This window comes from Antechinus flavipes, chromosome 3 (assembly GCF_016432865.1).
Source record: "Antechinus flavipes isolate AdamAnt ecotype Samford, QLD, Australia chromosome 3, AdamAnt_v2, whole genome shotgun sequence".
NCBI classification, from domain to species: Eukaryota; Metazoa; Chordata; class Mammalia; order Dasyuromorphia; family Dasyuridae; genus Antechinus; species Antechinus flavipes.
Genome location: NC_067400.1, coordinates 468,140,823 through 468,162,662, shown reverse-complemented (window position 1 = coordinate 468,162,662; position 21,840 = coordinate 468,140,823). Strand labels below are relative to the sequence as shown.

Here is a 21,840-nt window from a genome sequence, read left to right as displayed (position 1 = left end):
AGATTGGAGTAAGTTGCTGCTTTCTCTATGCCCTCGATTATACACTAGCAAGTAACTAGCAAGAACTTTTTTCAGTTCTGTCTGTGATTTCCAGACTGGCAATGGGACTCTAGGGACACAGACTATGCTTCTCATTATTCTAGATGTAAGAGAGGTTGAGGGGCTCAAGTTGGGAGCAGGGACTTTATATTTTGTCCTTGGTTCGGCAGCTGTTGTGGAGTTCTGAGATCATGGGAGGGAGAGTATGAAAGATGAGCCCATTTTGTACCATGAAGCCTGGTTATCCCTGTTGGTCCCCACAGCCTCCATTAGAATGGATGGTAGCTGGCTTTTGAGTCAATAAAGCAGACTGCTGCTGATTTCAAGCTCATCTTCATGGATGACAATGGAAAGAGATGCCGGTTAAATTGGGCTGGGTTTTCTATTCCTAAAAGACCCTTGAGCCGTTTGGTTTGGGGCTCCTGGGAGAATTGTGGGTGGAAATGCCCAGGAGGCTGATCCCCAGTCACCGGGAGCTCCTGGCCGGCCTCCCTTCCTGCAGCCGAGCAGGAGCCCGAGCTGAATCCCTGCCATGTCCTCTACTGGGGAGCAGCCATGGGTGAAGGGCTCGAGGTGTTTGTGGCCCGGGCTCCGCAGTGGGCTGTTTGAGGATGTAGCTCGGCCCTGACCTGGAACCCCATCCACGCTCCCTCTGGTGCTCAGCCCCTGCTCTTTTCACTCCTAGCTGGTTGCTCCAGGACTCCAGCATGGAGCTGAGAACAACCTATGCCGGTTTCCTGAAAGCTGTGGATCGGTATTTTAATCATCTGATTCCCAGGGTGGTTCCACTGCAGGTAAAGCCAACACCCCCCATCTCTCCTGCACCCTCCATTCCCAGGAAAATGGGCCAGCAGGGGCTCCGTGGCCCCCCTTCCGATCCCCAGGATTCTCTTTATGCACCTTGTGGAGGCTCTGTTCCCACTGCCTCCATGGGCCATGAGTCCTCGGGCCCGGGCTTGCTGCATCTTCAGAATGAGGGCACAAGGGCTGAGGTCGGGGCCCATGCCTTTGTGCATTTGGAGGTGGGTCCTTTTACCTCTTTTATAATTTCCTTGGGATACAGACCCTCGTCAGGTGGCACACCGAGCCCTGCCCAGAGAAGGGGGTGTGCACACGCACGCCCGTTCCGGAGGGGAGTCCCCCACCGGGAGTTTTGTGAGGCAGCCATTGTTTACATCCAAGCGCGTTGAAGAGGCTTTCTCTTGAGGAGGGCTTGCTCTCTCTCGGCGTTTCTGGGAGTCACCAACCAAGACCGGGAAGCTCACTCCCAGCTTGGCAGTGCTGAAGGCATGAGGGAGCGGGGAGGAGGGGCAAGGCCCAGTCACGGGGCCACCGAGGCCTCACTCCTAGCCAGCCTGGGAAGGGAGATGCGGAAGCCAGCTCATGAGGCTGTTGGAGCTGCACCCCCTCCTCTTAGGAGCCCAGGGCCCAGGGAAAGCCAGGTGGGAGGCACTTCGGGGGTCAGACTAGCACCCTGCGCGGTTTGAAGAGGAGGAACGACATGATTAGATCCTCTCCCTGTAGCGCTAACGCCCAAATCCTCCTTTCTCAGTATAAACAAGGAGGGCCCATCATCGCCGTGCAGGTAGAGAATGAATACGGCTCTTACGACAAGGACTCCAACTACATGCCTTACATCAAGACGGTAAGAACCGCTCTCCGTTATCTTTGAGTCTCCCAAGATTTCCTTTCCATCCCACCGTCCTTCACAGTCACAGATGTCTCTGCTACTTGGAGAGAAATTCTTCCCCCAGGGTTCATCTCAATGGAAAATGGAACCAACTCAGTTGATCAGCTGTGAGACTGAGACTCTAGTGCTAAGGGGTTCCTGGATGCCTTGCCCCATTTGGATTGAAATAGCACTAGAAATAGGTACTTATCAACAGTTAGTATCAAGCGTACTAAGGTTCAGTTAGTAATTGTCTTTTAGTAGGAACTAGAGATGTGTAGAGAGAAGGGATAAAATAGAAGCAAGAAATGTTGCCCCAGAACTTTTGCTTATTGCTATGTGCAGGTCATCTTGTTGTCAAGTTTAATAAACTTATTGACGCCCATCCCCCCACCCTTAACAGGTTTGTAGTTCCATAAACTCCAAATGTAGTTCTTTTTTTCTTTCTCAATAGTATTTTATTTTTTTAAATACAGGTAAAGATAGTTTTCAACATTCATTTTTGTAAGTCTTTGTGCTCCAAAACTTTTCTCCCTTTCCTTCCCCCTTCGCAAGACAGCAAGCAATTTGATTTGGCTATACATGTACAAATTTCCTAAACATATTTCCTTATTTATCATGTTAGAAAAAAATCCAGACCAAACAGGGAAAAAAAAATGAAAGAAAAATCAACAACAAAAAGGTAAAAATACTATGTTTCAATCCACATTCAATCTCTAAAGTTCTTTCTTTGGATGTGACTGGCATTTTTCATCCAGGTGTATTGGAATTGCCTTGGATCACCATATTGCTGAGAAGAGCCAAGTCTATCATAGTTGATTATCACACAATCTTGCCATTACTATATACAACAGGGGTCCTCAAACTACGGCCCTCAGGCCAGATGCGGCAGCTGAGGACGTTTATCCCCCTCATCCAGGACTATGAAGTTTCTTTATTTAAAGGCCCATAAAACAAAGTTTTTGTTTTTACTATAGTCCAGCCCTCCAGCAGTCTGAGGGACAGTGAACTGGCCCCCTATTTAAAAAGTTTGAGGACCTCTGATATACAGTGTTCCTTGTATTCATGTAAATCTTTCCAGACTTTTCTGAAACTAGCCTGCTCATCATCTCTTGCAGAACAATAATATTCTATTATTTTCATATACTAAAACTTAATTCAGCTATTCCCTAACTGATGGGCATCCACTCAGTTTCCAGTTCTTTGCCACTACAAAGACCCACTACAAACATTTTTGCACATGTGGGTCCTTTTACCTCTTTTATAATTTCCTTGGGATACAGACCTAGTAATGGTATTGCTGGATCAAAGAGTATCCACAGTTTGACAGCCCTTTGGACATAGTTCCATATTGCTCTCCAGAATAGCTGGATCATTTCACAACTCCACCAATAATGCATAGTTGTCCCAATTTTCCCACTTCAATATTTATTATTATCTTTTCCTGTCATCTTAGCCAATCCTGAAAGGTGTGAAGTAGTGCCTCAGTTATTTTATTTGCAGTTCTCTAATCAATAGTGATTTAGTGCATATTTTCATATGACTATAAATGGCTTTAATTTCTCCATCTGAAGATTGACTGTTCATATCCTTTAACCACTTATCAATGTGTTCTTAAAAATTTGATTCAGTTCTCTATGTATTTTGGAAATGAGGCCTTTATCAAAAACACTGTCTGTAAAAATTGTTTTCCAACTTTCTGCTTCCCTTATATTTTTGGCTGCATTGGTTTTGTTTGTGCAAAACCTTTTTAATTTAATGTAATCAAAATTATCTATTTTGCATTTCATAATGTTCTCTAGTTCTTTTTTGGCTATACATTTTCCCCTTTGCCTCAGATCTGACTGGTAGACTATCTCTTGCTCTCCTAATTTGCTCATAGCGTCACCCTTTATGCCTGAATCATGAATTTACTTCAGTCTTACCTGATGTAGTTCTTTCACATTTTATGGGTAGCTTGATAGCATTTAGGAATAACTAGAGCGCACAATAAAGGTCTTAGCTATAAAATGAAATGGTTTTATTGGGACAGAGCTCCTAGGGAGACCAGTTCATTGCCTGGGAGGAATAAGGAAGGCCAGGGGTTGGGGCGCGGAGCTTTGAACTGTTCTTTATAGGAGGTTTATAAATTCAAGAGGAAAAAAAAGAGGAATGGGGGAGAAATTGTAGTTACCCAGTGCCGGGGGGAAAGTGCTGCATTTCAGACTATCTCAGTTTGGTCACTCATTTCTTGTGTGATTTTTCAAAGTCATTTCTTTGGACCTTAATGAGAGCTGGTTAGGTGATTCCTTCCAGTTCAAATTCTATGATTCTGTGATGTTTTAGGAATAGGAGACAATGTGATCAAAGACACAAGAATGGGAAAACTCATGGCCTATGAGAGGGACATGGAGTAATCCAGGTTTTTTTTTTGAGCATTTAGTATGTGGAGAGGAATAGAATGAGAAAGGGCGAAAGGTAGATTAGAGCTACATTGTAATGGGATTTGAAGTCAGTCAAAGAAATTGAAACTTTGCTCAGTAAGCAGGAAGAAACTAAGGAAGATTTTTTTTAATAGAGAAGAGACCTGACCAAAATTCTGTTTGAGATAATTTTACTTCCGGTGGGGACATGGGGCAGGCACAAAGAAGAACATTTAGGAAGCTCCTAGCAGGCTACAGGGGCTGCTAGTAGGTGCAGTGGGGGAGAGAGTGGAGTTCTAGAGTTCAACTCTGGTCTCAGACACTAATTGTGTTCCTGGGCAAGTCACTTAACCCTTTTTGCCTCAGTTTCCTCATCATAAAAGGAATCGGAGAAGGAAATGGCAAATAACTCCAGTAACTTTACCAAGAAATTCCCAAATGGGGTCACCAAGAGTTAGAAACAACTGACAGTGATACATACAGACATACAAACAAGGGAAAGATTCATCATGGGTCAAACTGAACACACAAATAACATAGTTAAAAGGGCTGAGTCAGATTAATTGGGGGCAGGCTTCCTGGAAGCGTTCCTTTCCCTATACTGAATATATGTACAGATAGGGCTTTGAGGCCTGGGCTTTGGTGGGTAGATTGTGGGAGCTGATCCAGATCTAGAATTGCTTTTCCTCTTGACTGTCAGTGGTGAAATCTCTCCTGTAAAGAGCAGACTGGTCCCCACCTGGAGACTTAGCTTAACTCTCTCCCTGCTGGCAGAAGCTTTTAGTTCATTGCTTCTTCAGTCCCGCCTGCCTCCCTCCCTCCTCTCCCCAGGGAGCTCTGTGTACAAAGGGGTCTCTGGGTAAAGGGAGGGCATCTAGCATGGCCCCAGATGGGAAGCCGCTTGTTTCTGAGCCCCTTTGTCCATGGCAGGGCGATTCCTGAGTAGCCACTAGCTCTTTCTCCAGCCCCTTGTCTAGTTAGTCATCCCCTTTGTTCCTTCCATTTTGAGGGAGATCCGAGACAGGTGCGATGACTCTCTCTTCCCTTTTTCATACATCTCCCAGCTGGCCTTCCCTTGTGATTTCAGGGAGTTGTTTATCTTAGGACTCTGCTGGAGGGAAGGAGAAGTCTCAAGGCTAGAGCAGAGACTGGAGGCGCTGCAGGGACCTCTCCTTCTGCTCACACTTGGTTCCCTGGGGTCTGGGGAGATGGGCCTGTGTTGGGGGAAGGGCAGGCATAGTCAAAATAAAACCTTTGCTTCTTTGAAGCTGCTCAAGGCGGAGGTTGATACATTCAGGGGCCAAAGGCGGGTTGGGGGCTCCCTCTGTGGCTGAAGTGCCAGTTTCTTTAACAGCTCCTGGAAATTGTAGCCTGGGTCACTTACCCAGCAGCACAGCAGGACCCAGGGGCAGGACCCTTGGTGAGACACAGCCTCCAGGGGTTATTCATTCTCTTTTGGCCAGCTCTCTGCCCACAAAGCAGGACCGAATGGTGGCTGCTGCGGTGAGGAGAGGAGGGAGGGAAATGGGAGTGGGTGCAAACCTAGGTCCTTTGCATACCTGCGAGACTCACCTGCCCAGTGTGTGGCAGAGCACTCCCAGCCTCCTCCTGGTACGGCCAGGAACAGTCACCTGGGTGTCCTGCCAGTGTCGAGTCCTTATCAGACTCGAGCCGATGGAGGGGCCTCGGGAGTCCCGGAGCTCAGTTCCTTTCATTTTAGAGCTGGGGCTCCTCGCAGGTAAGCAACCCAGCCAACATTCCACCGGCGGGGAGGGTCAGGTCCCATTTGGATCCAGGTTCCCCAACTCCAGAACCAGGCTCTTTCTGTACTTTCTCTCTAGCTGCAGGTAAGATTACAGAGGATCTAGTCAGACTTAAGACTTAAGAGGGAAGACTTCCTTCCCTCACCTGTGTCAGCCTCTGGAGCTGCAGGAAATTGCACAGTCGGTCTTGCATGCTAAATTTCTGTCTGAGTTGGAGACTAAGTCATCATCTCCGGGCGAGTCTGCACTCTCTGTTCTTTTGTCTTTCACTAAAATCTGCTGTAGTTTCTAACTTCAGATGTAAACCACTTTGTGAAGTGGCCAGCACCACTTTTAGTTGGATTTGGCTTTTTCTTGGCCATCTTCTAACAATTTAATGGACTAAGCTCCACACTAAACTTGAATCCTTCCTCTGGCTTCATTTGGCACCAGGATGAGGTGGCTTCTTCAGCTTGGCCTGGTGGAAAGCATCCTGGAGCCAGAAGACCAGCTGTATGATTGCGGGGAACTAATGTAACCTCATTGAGCCTTAGATTCCTCCTCATCAAAATAGGACTTAATCGTGGTAATATCTACCGGACTGGATTGTGGGGAGCAAAGTGCCTTGTAAACTTTGAAGTAACAAATATAAGTAATAATATCATATATTAAAATAATATGACAATTAAGTTATTTTTTTCCAGACATTTAGCTTTTCGTGGCATCTGTTTTCTTGTAGTACCTCTTCATTTAACTTCGATGTCCAAAGAAATAAAGCAAATTTGTCAAAAGTCAAATAGCTAATGAGATATAGATCTTGAAAGTAGGCTTTTGAACTCAGGTCTCACTCCCCTGGCCCAATACTGTATTTTTTATAACACACCTCAGTTCTAATGACAGCGCTGAGTGTGTGGGGGAGTGGGCTGGTTTGGTTTGTTAATATAGATTAAGGGAGGAGTATCTTCAGCCACCTGAGAGGCAAAATCATCCCATCCATGCAGAACATCTGTGATGTGACAACCCACTAATATGACCCAACTCATTCTTTGAAACTTTGACTTCTGGAAGTGAATGCTCTCTTCTTGTCCTGATGTTGCTCCTAGACTGTTTTATCAATCCAATTGAGATCGTTCATGTTATTTGGTTTTTAATAGCTTAATGTGCTCTATTTCAGTAGATAAGACCTAATGAAAGTGGACAGGAGTGTTTGATGATGAGATTCTGGACACTTTTTTTTTTTCCTTCTCTACCTCTGTCTGTTGTCTTTACTCTTTTCCCCAAAATACTTGGGAAAAAAAAGACAATTTGGAAAGCTCCCAGCTCCCCTAGTAGCCACAATCTGCTTCTTTTCTATTCAGCAAATTTCTTGATGAAAACATCTGGTGGTATTTGTAGTGTTCTAAACCCTGTCCCTGTTGAGGATCCTGATAGAGAAAGTTCCTGGGAATTGAATTTTCCTGAGGCTTTCAGATCCAGTCTTAGCATTTTCCCCTCAGACACAAGTAGCATATGTCTTGGGGAGGGGCTCCTCTCTTTTATTTATAACCTATGGGGGAATGCTTCCCATGAGCCCCACCATCTCCCACATCCTTATCTGTGCTTCTGCTCCTTCTTTGCTTTTTTATATACAACAGAACTTTCCAAAGGAGGATTTCAACTTGGAGAATGTTGGGCAACAACCATTATGTAGAAAACAGCCTTTTCTTTTTTTCTCAAAAGTTATTTTATTTTTCCAAATCCAAATAAATATAATTTTCAACATTGATTTTTATAAAAGTTTGTGTTCCAAGTTTTTCTCCCCCTGTCCTCAAGACGGCAGGCAATCTGACATAGGTTAAATATGTGCAATCCTTTAAAAATGTATTTCCATATTTGTCATGTTGTGCAAGAAAAATCAGACCCAAAGAAAAAGAAACAAAAAAAAGGTGGAAATATCATGTTTCAATTCACATTCAGTCTCTATAGTTCTCTCTCTTAATATGATTGTGATTTTCCATTACAAGACTATTGGAACTGCCTGGAATTATCTCATTGTTGAGAAGAGCCAAGTCCCTCACAGTTGATCATCACATAATCTTGTTGCTGTGTGCGATGTTCTCTTGGTTCTGCTCATGTCATTCAACAGCATTAAATGTAGATCTTACCATGTAGGCTTTTCTGAAATACGTTTACTCATTATTTCTTACAGAACAATACTACTCCATAACACTCATATACCATAACCTATTCAGCCATTCCTCAATTGATGGGAATCCATCTCAATTTCCAGTTCTTTGTCACTAAAAAAAGAAGTGCTACATTTTTGCATATGTGAGTCCTTTTCCTTCTTTTATGATCTTTTTAGCATATAGACCCAATAGTGAGACTGCTGGATCAAAGGATATACACAGCTTTATAGTCTTTTAGGCATAGTTCCAAATTGCTCTCTATAATGATTGGATCATTTCATAACTTCACCAACAATACATTAGTGTCCCAGTTTTCCCACATCTCCTCCAACATTTATTTTTATTTTTTCCTGTCATTTTAGCCAATCTGAGAGGTATAAAGTGGTACTTCAATTATTTTATTTGCATTTCTCTAATCAATAGAGATTTAGAGCATTTTTCATTTGACTATAAATGGTTTTAATTTCATCTGAAAATTATCTGCTCATATCTTTTAACCAGTTACCAACTAAGTCAGTTTCTCTATATATTTTAGAAATGAAGCCTTTATCAGAAATACAGGCAATAAAATTTCCCCTCCAGCTTTCTGCTTCCCTTCTAATTTTGTAGGACTCAGCTTCTTAAGCTATGGGTTGTGACGCTATATGGGGGTCATGTGATTGAAATGTGAGTTGTGAAATTATGATTTATTATCAGTAAATATTTGGTGTGTATATTTCTTTTGTATACTTATGTACAGAAGTCATGTAAAAATTTATTGGGGCTTGGTAGAGGAACTGCTCTCCATGGGCAAATATGAAAAGCTTGTGAACTTAGGATTATTTTATTTTGCAAAGAATTTACATTGGCAGAATATATAGTTATCTCTTCCACATTGGGAGGGTCAGGGGTGTGATGCTTCCTATGATTGGAAAATCCACATAAAATTGTTTGGCCTTCTCTTTGTACCAGTTCTTTTATGGTGGTTCTTGTAAAATTTGGATTAAATATTTGGTCATGGACTCTGTGTTGTCTGCAGCTTCTGAAAAACTCCCCCCAAATTTCCATTTAATTTGTTATGTTAATCTGTGATATATCAAAATCACATTGAGGAAAGCTGTAATATGGAAGGGATAACTGTACTTATCTCCTAGAAGACAGCAAAATATATATTTCAAGTATATGGAGTTAAACTGTGCATTGATCACTTTAAGGAAAATTTAGCTCAAAGATAAATATGCAAATCAGTGCTCATTAAAATGGGACATTACCTCAGGTAATTATTTTGCATAGAGAACTGCTTTAATCAGTCCTAATAATCATTCACACACAATCTTAACAACTGTTTTGTTTTGTTTTTGGCCCAGACCTGTGGGTTCATTGGTGTAGAGGAATTTCCTGGTAAGGAAAAACCCTCTACCAGTACAGGTCAACCACCTGTTCTACAACTTAGAGTCTTAGAGAGTTACCTGGGGCAGTGAGAAATTAAGTGATTTGTCTGGGGTCCGATAGCCAGGAGGTATCTGAGGTGGGCCTCAAACCCAAGCCTTCTTGATTCCAAGACCAGCTCTCCACTCAGGAACATCCCAGCACAGTGAGTGGGCCTCTTGCAGAGGCTTCCAGGATGGGCAGCTGGAGATAGAGGGAAGGAGAGGAGGAGAGGGAGTTGTATTTGCAGAAGAACAGTTGTATCTGGCTATTAGTAATCCCCTGAAGCCAGGCACCAGCCCTGTGTCTCTGAGGGCTAGTGCCAAGGTGTATATGACCTTGCCTTAGTTTCATATTCCAAACTGCAAGAAACATGAGCACTATTGGTGTTATCCCAATGAGATATAGGGTAGCTGCCCTGAAAGGGTGGGGGGAGGGGAACGTCAGAGCCTTTGGTAGAGAGGAGGAAATCTTAGAGCTGGAAGGAACCCCAGAGTTCCCATGGTCCAGCTAAAATGAACAGGATGTCTCTCAACCTCTCCAAACAGTGGTCATCCAGCTTTTGCTTAAACATTTTTAAGTCAAGTCAGTAAACAGCTGTTAAGCACTTACTACTCATTCACTCCCTTTTTACACAGGTCTAATTGTTAGAAAACTTTTGTTTTACTTTTTTTTCCCTTATGATGAGCCAAAATCTGCCTCCTCCCATCCACTGGTTTTCCATCTGTCCTTCTAGGCCGTGCAGAACAATCTCTTTTCCGTGTGACAGCCCTTCAGATTTGTGATATCAAGCTCCCAAATATGCCAGGTTCCTTCAGTTGAGCACAGTGCCTGACCCACAGTTAATAAAATAAATGCTGATTGATTCATCATTCTGTAGTGTGATTTTGAGTGCTCGTACCATACTGGAATCCTACTCTAGGATGACACTTCCAATATCCCTCCTAAATTTCTTTCTACTGAGGCTGCTTTCAGCCAGCATAGGAGGGCCATGCTGACTAAAGAACAATATTGTTCTTGAGAATTTATGAGCCAAGAATAAGTCTGATGGATAAGCTTGATGTGCCCCTGGAAAGTGTAGCTCTGATTATTTTCTCCTTTTTGTGTGGTTTGTGTTCAGCATGTGTATGGGTCCCCTGGAAAAGTACCTTCAGACATGATAATTGGCACCTCACCATTTCCATGGCTTGGGCCTGTAGGGAAAGTGTTGTGTCTTTTTTCTCTTGCCTTTTGTTTGCTTCTTTTTCAAAAAATGTTGCTAGCCATATGGAAGATCTTTAGGGCCAGGAGAACCTAATGTGGGAAAAATATATTTTTTTATACTTTGTAAGGCTCTGATCTGTAATAGATCTATGGTCAAAAGGTGATGGGAGATGTGGAAGTGGAAATTGCCTTTCTTAAGGGAGTAAATTAGTAGGCTCTTAGAGAAATCTTTTTACTTCTTTCATGAGGTCACTTCAGCAATCCTCTCTTCTGATTATAATAATTACTTGGAATAATGAAATAATCAAATTCTTATCCTCCTCCTCCTCCCTAGACTATTCTGGGCTCAATATGCTCTTTGTGGGTACTTCTGGTAAGAATGTACTAACAAATATGTCTTTCTCCAAGGACTGTGAATAAGTGGGTAGATTGAACCAAAGCTCATCTCTCCTTGATGCTGGCAAAGGGAAAAGTGTCAGAATATATACATTTAGCATATTTGCAAACATGCTGGCTTGCCCATAGTGGTAGTGCCTGCCTTGTTACTGGAGAGGCTGAGCCTGGTGGAACTCTTGAGTTTGGGAGTTCTGAGTTGCATTAAGACTAAAGATGTGTCCTAATCTAAAGGAGGACACTCAAGTTTAGCTAAGTTTAGCAGTGTAGCGTGGTGAGCCCCTATAGATCAGGGCTCCATCAGGTTGCCTAAATAGGGGTAGGACAGGTCCAGGTCAGAAATAGGGCAGATTACCACTTTTATGCTGTCACTAATGAGAGTGGCCACTTAACTGATTGCTCCCAGCCTGAGAGACTCAGGAAAAAAGAAAAAAATAAGTACTGGTCGGCTCCCAGGAGATATTAAAAAGCTTCTTTGGCGTTCAGAGAGCTGTTTACCATGAACTGAGCAACCAGGAAGCTGGTGGTTTGGATGTGGGGTATAGGAGATGATAATCCTGTACTTCCTACCTCTAGAATAAACTTGGGAACAATCCTAGCTCCCGTTAAATCTTCAGGCTACTGAGACCAAAGGCAGATGATCACAGGATCCCTACTTCAATGTGACTGATGACTCTAAGAATGCCGAGCTGGCCAAGGGAAGCCAGCCATTCTGACCCAGATTGGGAGTGGCTGCCCGGAAGTCCAGGTCTTCACGGCAGCATCCTCAGCTGTGATTCCCACAAAAACTAATTTGGGGCCTTAATTACTCCCTTGGTGTTGCTGAGCGTGGCTGATGCTGAGGTAGCAATTTCTCTCCACTCTGTGTGGCAGGGCTGTGGACGCTGAGTTTTATCTCCCTTGCCTCTTCTCTGCATCCTGCCTGTTACAATCACTGTCTTCTTTGGGGCTCTTACTGCTTTTCCTAATGGAGAGAACTCCAGAGGGAAGGAAAGAGGGAGGAAAGAAGGTGGCTCATCTTGTTCTGTTTCCCTTTAGGCCCTGTTGAGTCGAGGGATCAGTGAGCTGCTTATGACATCAGACAACAAGGATGGCCTGAGTGGAGGCTACTTGGAAGGAGGTACAGATAACTGGGGGCCATCAGGCTGGACTTGGGCCCAGTAGAAGGATTGTCTAGAGGAGCAGCAGAATCAGGATTGAGGCCCTGCAGCAGGGATTTTCCTGGACCTACTTTCCACTCTGTTCATTATTTCCATTTTTTGAAGGGAGCCAGGTTGCCAAGTCTAGAAATCATTCACACATCTGCTCCTTGGTCCTTGCTACGCCACTCCATTAAGGAACATAACCGGCTCCTTCAGGTCACAGGATACAGTTTTCTGTCCTTTCTGATTCCCTCCATGCCTGGATTTCCTGATGGGCCCATAATAGAGTTGGGAACTATCAGAATTATCTGAAAGCTATTGTTCCTGTGTGTGGAAATCGTTTGAAGGAAATGAGCCAAGTGATATTGGAGCATCTAGTCTTCAGCATGTGGTTGCTATGTGAGAGAAGAGAAGCAAAGAGCAGACCAATGAATACCCATACCACGAGGTCTTACCAAGTCCCTAACAAGTATGGTTTGGAATGGAAATAGCTAGATCTGGGTAAGCAGTTCTGGGAAGCCCCTCAGCACAAGCCCTTTCCTCTGCTGCCTAGGCTCTGGGTTTTTTGGTTGGTCTTCCTAAGCTTAGCCACAGCTCAGCACCCATCACTTTTCCTCCTAGCTCTGACTCTCATCATGCTCTTTATTGCCTGGGATGCTGGGATGGAACACTGACAGCCCTGGATTGTGGGGCCATCTTGTAGGAATTTGCCTTCATCCTGTAGGCAGGGACCACTGGTGAAAGTCTTTGGGGGAGGACTAGGCCACAGAGTGTTGAGAGATGGCCAATGGGGAGACAAGTCTCAGGGAAGGGTCCTCTAAACTGTGTGTAGGCATATGTCCCCCATTCATTCAGGGGGTCTTTCACTTCCTCTTTCCCTTAGATTGATTTTTTTAGGAATCACTATTTGTGGCAATAGGAGCAATTGAGGGCCATGAAAAGGGAGAGAGGCTGCAACCTGAGGCTCAGGCCCTGAGGAGCAGTAAAAAGAGGAGGGATTCCATTGTCTTCAGGGACTGACCCCTGGAGAAGACAGCTAGAAGAGAAATATTTCTTCCGAAGGTCCAGATTTCCCAGCCTTTCCCAAGGTGGCAGCAGTTTCCTGTCTAGTCCACCAGGGGTCACCATCTCCCTGTCATTGCTTCCATTGCCATATGCGTACTGGGAAAATAGAGCTGGTGGCCAAGCCCATCTGCCTGCTTGCCTCCCCAAGGTAGTCGGGATCCAGTGTCTATAGCCTCCCATGCCCAGGGGATTCAGAATAAAGACTCAGTGTGGTCTTTGCCCTCTGGCAACCTATGGCTTAACAAGGGTCTGGACAACAATAGAAAGAGAGAGTATAGTTAGGGAAATGACCCATCGGTGGAAAGACAGTGAATGATGGGCCAGAGCTTATGATGGCACCCTGAAGAATAGTTTGGTTCTAATGATGAATATTTTTATCATCCATTGGTTATTGCTCACGGTGGGCCAAAGAGTTTCAGGAACACAACTTTTTTCCACAGAGGCCTAGCCTAGGATGCCTCCAGATAACCAATAGAGCAACTAGGTCCTCTGTCTCCAGGCCAGGGCCATTCTGACTTCCCTTGTTCTGGTTGGTATTCCTTCTCTCAGTGGGCTCTGGTGGCAACATAACTTATACAGGGAGTGAAGTAGTGCTATCTCCCTGAATTCAATTCTGTCTCAGATACTTATTAGTTATATGACCATGGGCAAGTCACTTAATCTCTCTCTGCTTCAGTTTCCTCATCTATAAAAATGGAGACAGCACCTGCTAGCTAAGGTTATTGTGAGAATCAAGTGAGATAAATTATATAAAGTACTTTGCAAATCTTAAAGCACTATATAAATTCTAGCTATAATTAACATTATTGTTATAGCATTTCTCTTTTTCCTCTACAGTGCTGGCTACCGTCAATTTAAAGCATGTGGATTCCATGATTTTCAACTATCTCCATTCATTCCAGGTAAGGATACTGTAAGTAGATGACCTAGGCCAGAACTTCTTTTGTCTAAGCATCTGAGTATTCTCGACAATCATAAGCACAGTCAAGTCAAGGAGCTTTAACAGGAAGATGGAAATTCCCTCCTCTTCCTCACTCGTAACCTAGACTTCAGGAAATTTCTGAGGGTAAGAGGCTTCTCAGGGACAACAGCAGGGGCTTGAGATGCTCCTGGATTCTGTCTCTCCCTGAAATGGGCTCTCCTAAGACTTGTTCTATCATGCCTCAGATGGCCCTCTTTTTTCTGTCCTTCCTAGGTAAAGCAGATAAAAGACCCATCTTGCATTCTGTCTATAGGTTTTTAAGATTTTGAAGTCTTCTAAGGGAATCTGAAGCATGAGTTTTCACACTTTTCCAGCCCCAGAGAACCTCATTACCAGCCTCCATGGGGTTTCATTGTGACCTGAAAGACAAGAATTTAAGAATGCCTTGAAGGCCCCAACTGTAGCAATTGATGCAGTGCATTTTTTAATCCATAAGAAAATGGAGATAGAATGAAAGATATGATTTTAATCTGAAATAGCTTGTAATCATTTGTATTAAGGTGCATTTGCATAGGTAGGAGAAATTATAGCAAATTGTAATACAAAGAAAACATAAATTATAGTAAGCATACTACCTTGCTCTTCAAATTCTTTTTATGTCAGTTGACACACCTGGTCTTTCTAATGTTTGGTAGTTTGGGGATCTGCTTTGTCTTGGCAGGCCATGGAGATCATAGGAGGAAAACCATCATTTGGATCCTTTTAACTTTGAGCTTCTACTTTCTAGGCTCTCCTCACTTCAGATATGATCAGAACTGTCCTTAAGTTTTTTAACAAATATGGGTTATTGTTCATACATGAAATCATTGTATAAGGGCATGGATTTAGAGGTAGGAGGATCCAATCTGGTCCAGTCTTACTTTATTGAAGAAATTGAGGTGCAGAAAGGACAAGAGATCCAGATAATGAAGGTCAGAAGTGAGACTTAAATCTAGGTCCTTTGGCTTCAGATCTAGGACTGTTTCCATTGTGCCTTGCCAGCCATGGGGTTCATGGCTTTTGGTAGGACTCACAGGTATGAGGAGGAGAGTCAGAAGAGGCAATGCTTGCTGAAAATGTAATATATTTAGAGTCTGCATTGAAAGCTGTGATCCCCACCTGGCAGGACGACTCCCACCCTTACACTCCCTCTTCAGTTCTATCTTGTCTTTCTGGAACACTTCTTCTCTTTTGGACTTGCCCTTGATGTCCCCTTTAGTCTGTTTTTATTAATAAACAAATGTCAGGGACAGGGAATTCCTAAATTATCATGTGCCTTTGAATCTACGTCTTGCTGAGGATGTCTTTTTCTCAGCACCTTAAAGGCCATGATGGTGGACGGGGAATTTGGGCCTGGTCCCAGCTTGAAGAGCCTCTGTGCTTCTCTGGCTCGTAAATCCTCTCCCAAGTCCTGGGAAGGGTCTTTGACATCAGGAAGTCAGGCAATCTGATATCAGGGAAGCCGGAGGGAAAAGAAAGTAGCTTCTTTGGATACTCAGTATCCAATGGATAAAGAGAATTTGCTGATAAATACTCTTCAGATTGATGTGTCATTGTCTATGCACCTCACTAAGGAGCATCGATCCACTTGAGTCAGTGTGTCTGTATGCTGCCCGAGCCAAGCCATTCTCAGGAGCTGCCCCGCTCTGACAGATAGTGAGGGTCTCCCTCCCTGCTGCATCATGCCGTCACGCGTGGGCTCTGGGTGTTACAAAGGCCTCTTTCCTCGAGCAGCTTTTAATAACTATAATAAATGGCAGCATGTGTGTCATAAATGAATCATCAGTGACGGGGGAGCAAGGGGTAAGGTGTATTCAGAAGGCCCGGAGCTTCCAGTGAGGCTGCTGAGCAAAGAAAGTCTTTCGTAGCATTGGGGGTTGACTTGAATCTTGAAGGATACCCAGAATTTTAGGAAGCAGAAAGGGGAAACAATTGATAGCTCACTAATTGTGAACAGGAATAACAGATGGAAAAGGACGCTGCTCCATAGAAGCACCATCAATGTTTATTAGCAGTGCAAAATAGTGAAGGGCAGGCTCAAGATAGACTACCTCAGAAGCTCCCAGGGGGCCTAAGGCTATGGCCAAAGGTCTTCTGGGACCTTTGACAGAGTCCTGGGATGGCTCAGAGCCAGGCACATATATGGCCCAAACTCAAGGGCTTTTTCTTAAAATTTGCACTGGCCTTTTTCTTCCAAAGCCTCATGGCATGGGACCTTTATGAGTCATGGAATGTAGGGCTGGACCTTAACTATTATTTAGTTTACACCATCAGAAACTGAATGGGAGCCCCTCAGGAGAAAGGGCTTGTCCTGGGTCACACAGTTATTAAGGCCAAAGCCAAATTGTGTTCTTCAGTTTCAGTGAGTAGAACTCTTGAGTCATATCTTCTTCCCCCATGAGTTCCTATGGATTTTCTGAGGCTTGATCTTCCCCCATGAAGATCAACTAATAATCACTGAGCTTTGCATGGGGATCCAATTATATAACTTGAAAATGTCACTAAGTGACCTATCATAAAAGTTTCAGATCTTTCAGTAATCTTTCACTCCTTTGGGGGCAGTGATAAAACCTCTGACATCCTGAATTATACAGGATCCTGCTTGTCCGTCCTTTCAAAGGTCATGTGTATTTGTATCAGTCCGCTATGGTGATGGCTATGAACCTTCTTTACTTGAGAGCTAACACCTGTCAAATACAAGGAACTGTTGTTTGTGAGAACTATATTTAAGTCTCAACTTGTCACCCTTTCTGGAGTGATCTTTAGGACACAGAACAGGAATATATTAGGTACTTAGATGTGCAGTGGCTTTCCTGGAGTAAGAAAATTCTGAATTAAAATTTGGCTTCAGATACCATTTGTGTGACCCTGGGTAAGTCACTTAACTTGTCTACTTCAGGTTTGTCATCTGTAAAATGGGGATAATAACACCCAACTTCCTAGGGTTGTGGTATCAAATAAGACAATATTTGTAAAGTTCTTTGCAAACTTTAAAGCACTATTTAAACATTAGTTTTGTTATTATTATTCCCTGTTCATGACATTTGAATTTCTGATCCAGTATGTTACATTTCCAGTGGCTAATTCTGCTTACTCTCCCCTAGGACAGAGAGTAATCTTAGCTAGTACAGTTCAGAGAGGTCACTCTAGACTTGATCTGATCACAGCTTCTTCACTCCGGTTCTGGGGCACACTGCATGTAGGCTCTAGAGTAACAGAAGCTGTGATTCCAGGCCAATTCTGACGCCTTTGAACAAAGCACATTCATCATTGGCCAGACATAGGGAAGAGATTCTCAGGCCCCAGCACTGTAAATATCAGAGCTGCACAGCTTCCAGCATCTAGTAACTATAACTCATTCCCAGCACAGGTAGCACTCACCTTAGTGTATAACCTGACCATCTTTCTGCTCCCTGGTCTGCCCCAGAGGAAATACTGGTGCTGTCTGGCTATTTGACTACTTCCACAAACCCCAGTACTGGAGGTATTTCCCAGGGGAATCTCCAGCATGGCTTTGCAAGGCACTCAACTGTAACTTCTTCCATCTCCTTCCACAGTGACCCATTCTCCTCATGAGACCCAGGTTAATATGGAGGATGCGCTACTCCAGAAATCTTGTTCCTTAGCAGAGATACCCAAGACTAGCATCCTAAACCCAGAAATTTTGCCTTAGCCCAGAGCCGCCTGAGTCTGACCTTCCTTATTCAATGAAGCAATACATCAAACAGATAGAAAACGGAATAACCTTCCCTTCCCTGTGGAAGAGTGTGTTGATTCTAACAACATTCCCATGGAGATGGTGACTGATTATACGTTCATTCCTGTGGGGAATGTTTGAATCCAAACTGACTCACAGAGCCATGATTGTGAATACTGGAGTAAAAATCTGGGTCTTCTTTTGAACCAGGGTACAAAGGTACCTATACCACTTAGAATTTGTCTGTTGGGCAAAGGACAGGAACTGAAAACCTGGATGATTGCTTTAACTTCTTGTCTTGAGGAAGCAGCCTCTTCTTGACCAAACATATAATGGTTAGGTGTGGTTGTGGTTGTTCATTTGTTTCAGTTGTGTATGACTCTTTGTGACCCTAGTTGTGGTTTTTCTGGCAAAAATACTGGAGGGATTGGCCATTTCCTTCTCTAGCTCATTTTACAGAGGAGCAAACAGAGGCAGACAAGATTAAGCGATTTGTTCAGACTTACACAGCTAGGAAGTATCTGAAGTTGAATTTGAATTCCTGTCTCCAGGCCTTGTTTTCTATTCACTGTGTCTCCCACCCCAATCTCACCATGATAGCAGTTTTTTTTCCTGTGCAAAGAAATACTACATGGAGGGTCTGCCTGTTCCCCTGTTTGGGCAGGCAGCCTTAAAAGTTCTTCAGATTACCCCACATCCCCTCTTGTGTAGCATGAAAATGGACAAAGGGAATGGAGCATCCCATACTATCAGTGTCCTCTGCTCCACGTATTCTTCAGTATGTGGGAGGGCAAAGTCAGTACCCAGAGAGTTGTCTGCTATGGAAATGTCTTCATCCCACATTTTCTCTTGGCTTATGCTTCATTCACTCCTATTCTAGCCACAGATAGCTAGTGGATAGAAAGCCAGTCCTGGAGGAGGAGATCAAATCTAGCCTCAGACATTTCCTAGCTGTATGATTCTGGAAAAATCATGTAACCTCTGTTTGACTTGGTTTTCCCATCTGTAAAATGAAGATACTAGTAGCACCAACTCCCAGGGTTATTATGAGGATCAAATGAGATAAAAATTATAAAGCCCTTAGAAAAGTGCCTGACTCTGAATGAATGAAATGCTCTTTCAGTGTCAGCTATTATTATTATTATTATTATTATTATCTTACAGAAGTCTGTGCCATTTAATCTGATCTCTAAACCCTGACCAATAAGGGGAAAGAGAGGCCTATTAGGTACAGGGGAATGGGAGTATCCAGGGAAAGCTTTTTGCCTGGGTGATCAGATCTGCTTGGATGAGCACAGGTATGGCAGAACATGAGACATGTTCAGAGAATGGCAAGCAGATTTGTTGAGATAGAATGATATTTTGCCTATAGGAAGAGAAGAGGAAAAGGCAAATTGATCCCAGCATTGGGACAGTCTTCAATGCCAGTTCTAAGCAGTCTGGATGTTAGAAGCTACTGGGATCTTATAGAAGGTCAAGGAAAAGAGAGAATGAAAAGCAATTTAGAAAATGTGCTGGTAAATGTTTAACAACTGACTCTCAAAAAAAGTATAGATAACATACTTTAAAATCTAATTTGCATTATTAACATTTTTCCATCACTTTCTAAAGTCTGGAAATCAACCAAACAAAAATTTGTAATGTTTGCTAATTACTGAGGTGTAAATGCTCACATGAAAACTGAACAGGTGGCCCTTGTGAGCCAATAGGAGCAGGCTCTAAAACACCCCTAGTTCAGGGAGTGCTAAGGACAAGAACTGGATGGTGACAGTGAACATAGGAAGAGAGGAAGAGAGACATTAGGGAGGATGATTGGACAGGATCTTAGTCTTTGATTGGATGTGATGGATGAATGATAGGAATGAGGCAAGAGATGAGATGAGTTGAGATTTGGCACTCTCTTGTTTCTTGGATCCCACAGTCTTGGGCACCAGGTGTCATCCTGTTCACTCACATGTGATGCATTCTCTACAGTGTTGACCACCTCCCTGAAAGAGTTTGGGCAGATCCCTACATTGAGAAATTTTAGTAAGATTAGAATAATCGATTTATTTACTGCCCTCTGCAACATCAGAAAAATGAGAGAAGTTTGTGTGACTCCCCAGGCAATCGGAAAAATTTCTGATTGCCCTATCAAGGACGGCCCAACCTCTCTGTTAGGCTGGTAATTTCTAAGCTCCTGCAAGAGCTGCTGGAGAAGGGCCCATTCGAGCTGCCACCAAGAAACTAGAGGTGCTTTGCTTCCCGGGGCCTAGTGCTCCAGGTGGCTTGGACTTGTCCAAGTAGGCAGGGCAAAGTGAATCAGGGCCCCAAACAAGACAGAGGTATCTGGTGCCAGGACTCCTGCCTTGATTAAGGGAGCTAACCGGTGTACAGAGTGCTGAAAACATGGGTGACACAACAGGGAATGATTCCAGATGCCCCTTCAGACACTAGCTATGTGACTGGATGAGGTTTTGCTTCTGTCAGTTTCCTTTTCCTGGCAGTGAGTGGCGCAGTGGATAGAATTCTGGGCTTAGAGTCCAGAAGACTCTTCTTCCTGAGTTCAAATCCCGTCTCAGACACTTCCTAGCTGTGTGAGCCTGGGCAAATCACTTAACCCTGTTTACCTCAGTTTTCTCCTCTGTAACATGAGCCAGAGAAGGAAATGGCAACCCCTCCTTTGTCTTTGCCAAGAAAACCCCAAATGGGTCACCAAGAGTCTCACACTACTGAAATGACAGAATAGCAACGACATGAACAGCACCTCCCTCATAGGGTTTTTGTGAGAATTAAATGAGATAATGTTTGTCAGGCACTTTGCAAACTTGTAAAGAACTCTAGTAATACTAGTTATGATGACATGGATGAAGAATAAGTCCAACAAAGCTTTTCTTCCCATACCATATGCACACTGCAGGTGTGTTAAGCCAATAGCATCTGTGGAGTCATCTTTGGCCCCTTCTCCTGCTTTGCTTCTGCAGGCTCGGCAGGTGCTAGTTGGCAGGTAACTGTGTTCAGGAGGCAAGGTTGCAGGCTCCAACTCTGACACCAAGGAGCATTCTGCCATCCTCTGACTGCTGACTGCTGCTCTGGCTATTTCTGCGAGCAGCATTAACATTGGGCAGATCCCACAGTTAGTGAATTTGTGGTTGGGAAGAGAATGGCGGTTTTGGGGTGGTCTTAGGAGTTTCTATTAGGAGACTCCTAGCCTCTGGTTTTTATCTTCCTACTCTAGTGACACTGTCCTGACTTAGGTTTGGTTTGTTCCCAGGAAAATAAGCCCACAATGGTGACAGAATATTGGACGGGATGGTTTGACACATGGGGTGGCCCCCATAACATCGTAGATGCCGATGGTGAGTAATCTGCAGCTGGGGAACCCAGAGCTGGGAAAACAGAGGCTTTTATATCTGTCGTCAGCGATGAAACCTTTTGGCTAGATAGCCACTGTGTGCCTGCAGATTTGTGGGTGTCTTATGTCTGCACTGGTTAAATAATTCACTTCTCAATTATCTATGACAATAGAAGAAAGAGAGGCAGAAGACAGTGGGTGGATAATAAAAATCATTTCAGTTGTGAAATGATCATTTGTTTTTAAAAAAGCAAGCTTGGGGCAGCATTAGTCCTGGAATCAGGAGAACCTGAGTTTAAAAATAAATTGAGATACTAGCTATGTGACTGGGCAAGTCATTTAACCCTGATTGCCTTTTCCCTGCCCCCACCCCCACCCCGCAAAAAGCAAATATACTTTCTCAATGATGTCTTATTTACTTTTCTAGTTATGTTTTGTTGAGACATAGTGATGTTTCTTAAATGTGGGTTTTAGACGTAACTTTGCAGCTGATACTGCTATTAACTGACCTATAAGTAACGCTTTAAGGTTTGTTAGATACTTAACGTACATTATCTCATTTGATGCCTCAGTGACTCTGGGTGATGGGGCACAAGTGACTTGCTTGTGGTCACATGC

At 43.6% G+C, this 21,840-nt stretch overlaps 1 protein-coding gene across 2 annotated transcripts in view; it reads left to right on the top strand.

Annotated features, from left to right (window-relative positions):
• GLB1L2 (galactosidase beta 1 like 2) overlaps positions 1-21,840 on the top strand; it is a 54,217-nt gene that overhangs the window by 18,471 nt on the left and 13,906 nt on the right. For both annotated transcript variants that reach the window (XM_051986634.1, XM_051986635.1), the window contains exons 5-9: positions 725-833; positions 1,592-1,684; positions 12,062-12,143; positions 14,068-14,132; positions 21,142-21,226. In XM_051986634.1, coding sequence (XP_051842594.1) covers positions 725-833; positions 1,592-1,684; positions 12,062-12,143; positions 14,068-14,132; positions 21,142-21,226 — 434 coding nt within the window. The remainder of the gene's footprint in view (positions 1-724; positions 834-1,591; positions 1,685-12,061; positions 12,144-14,067; positions 14,133-21,141; positions 21,227-21,840) is intronic.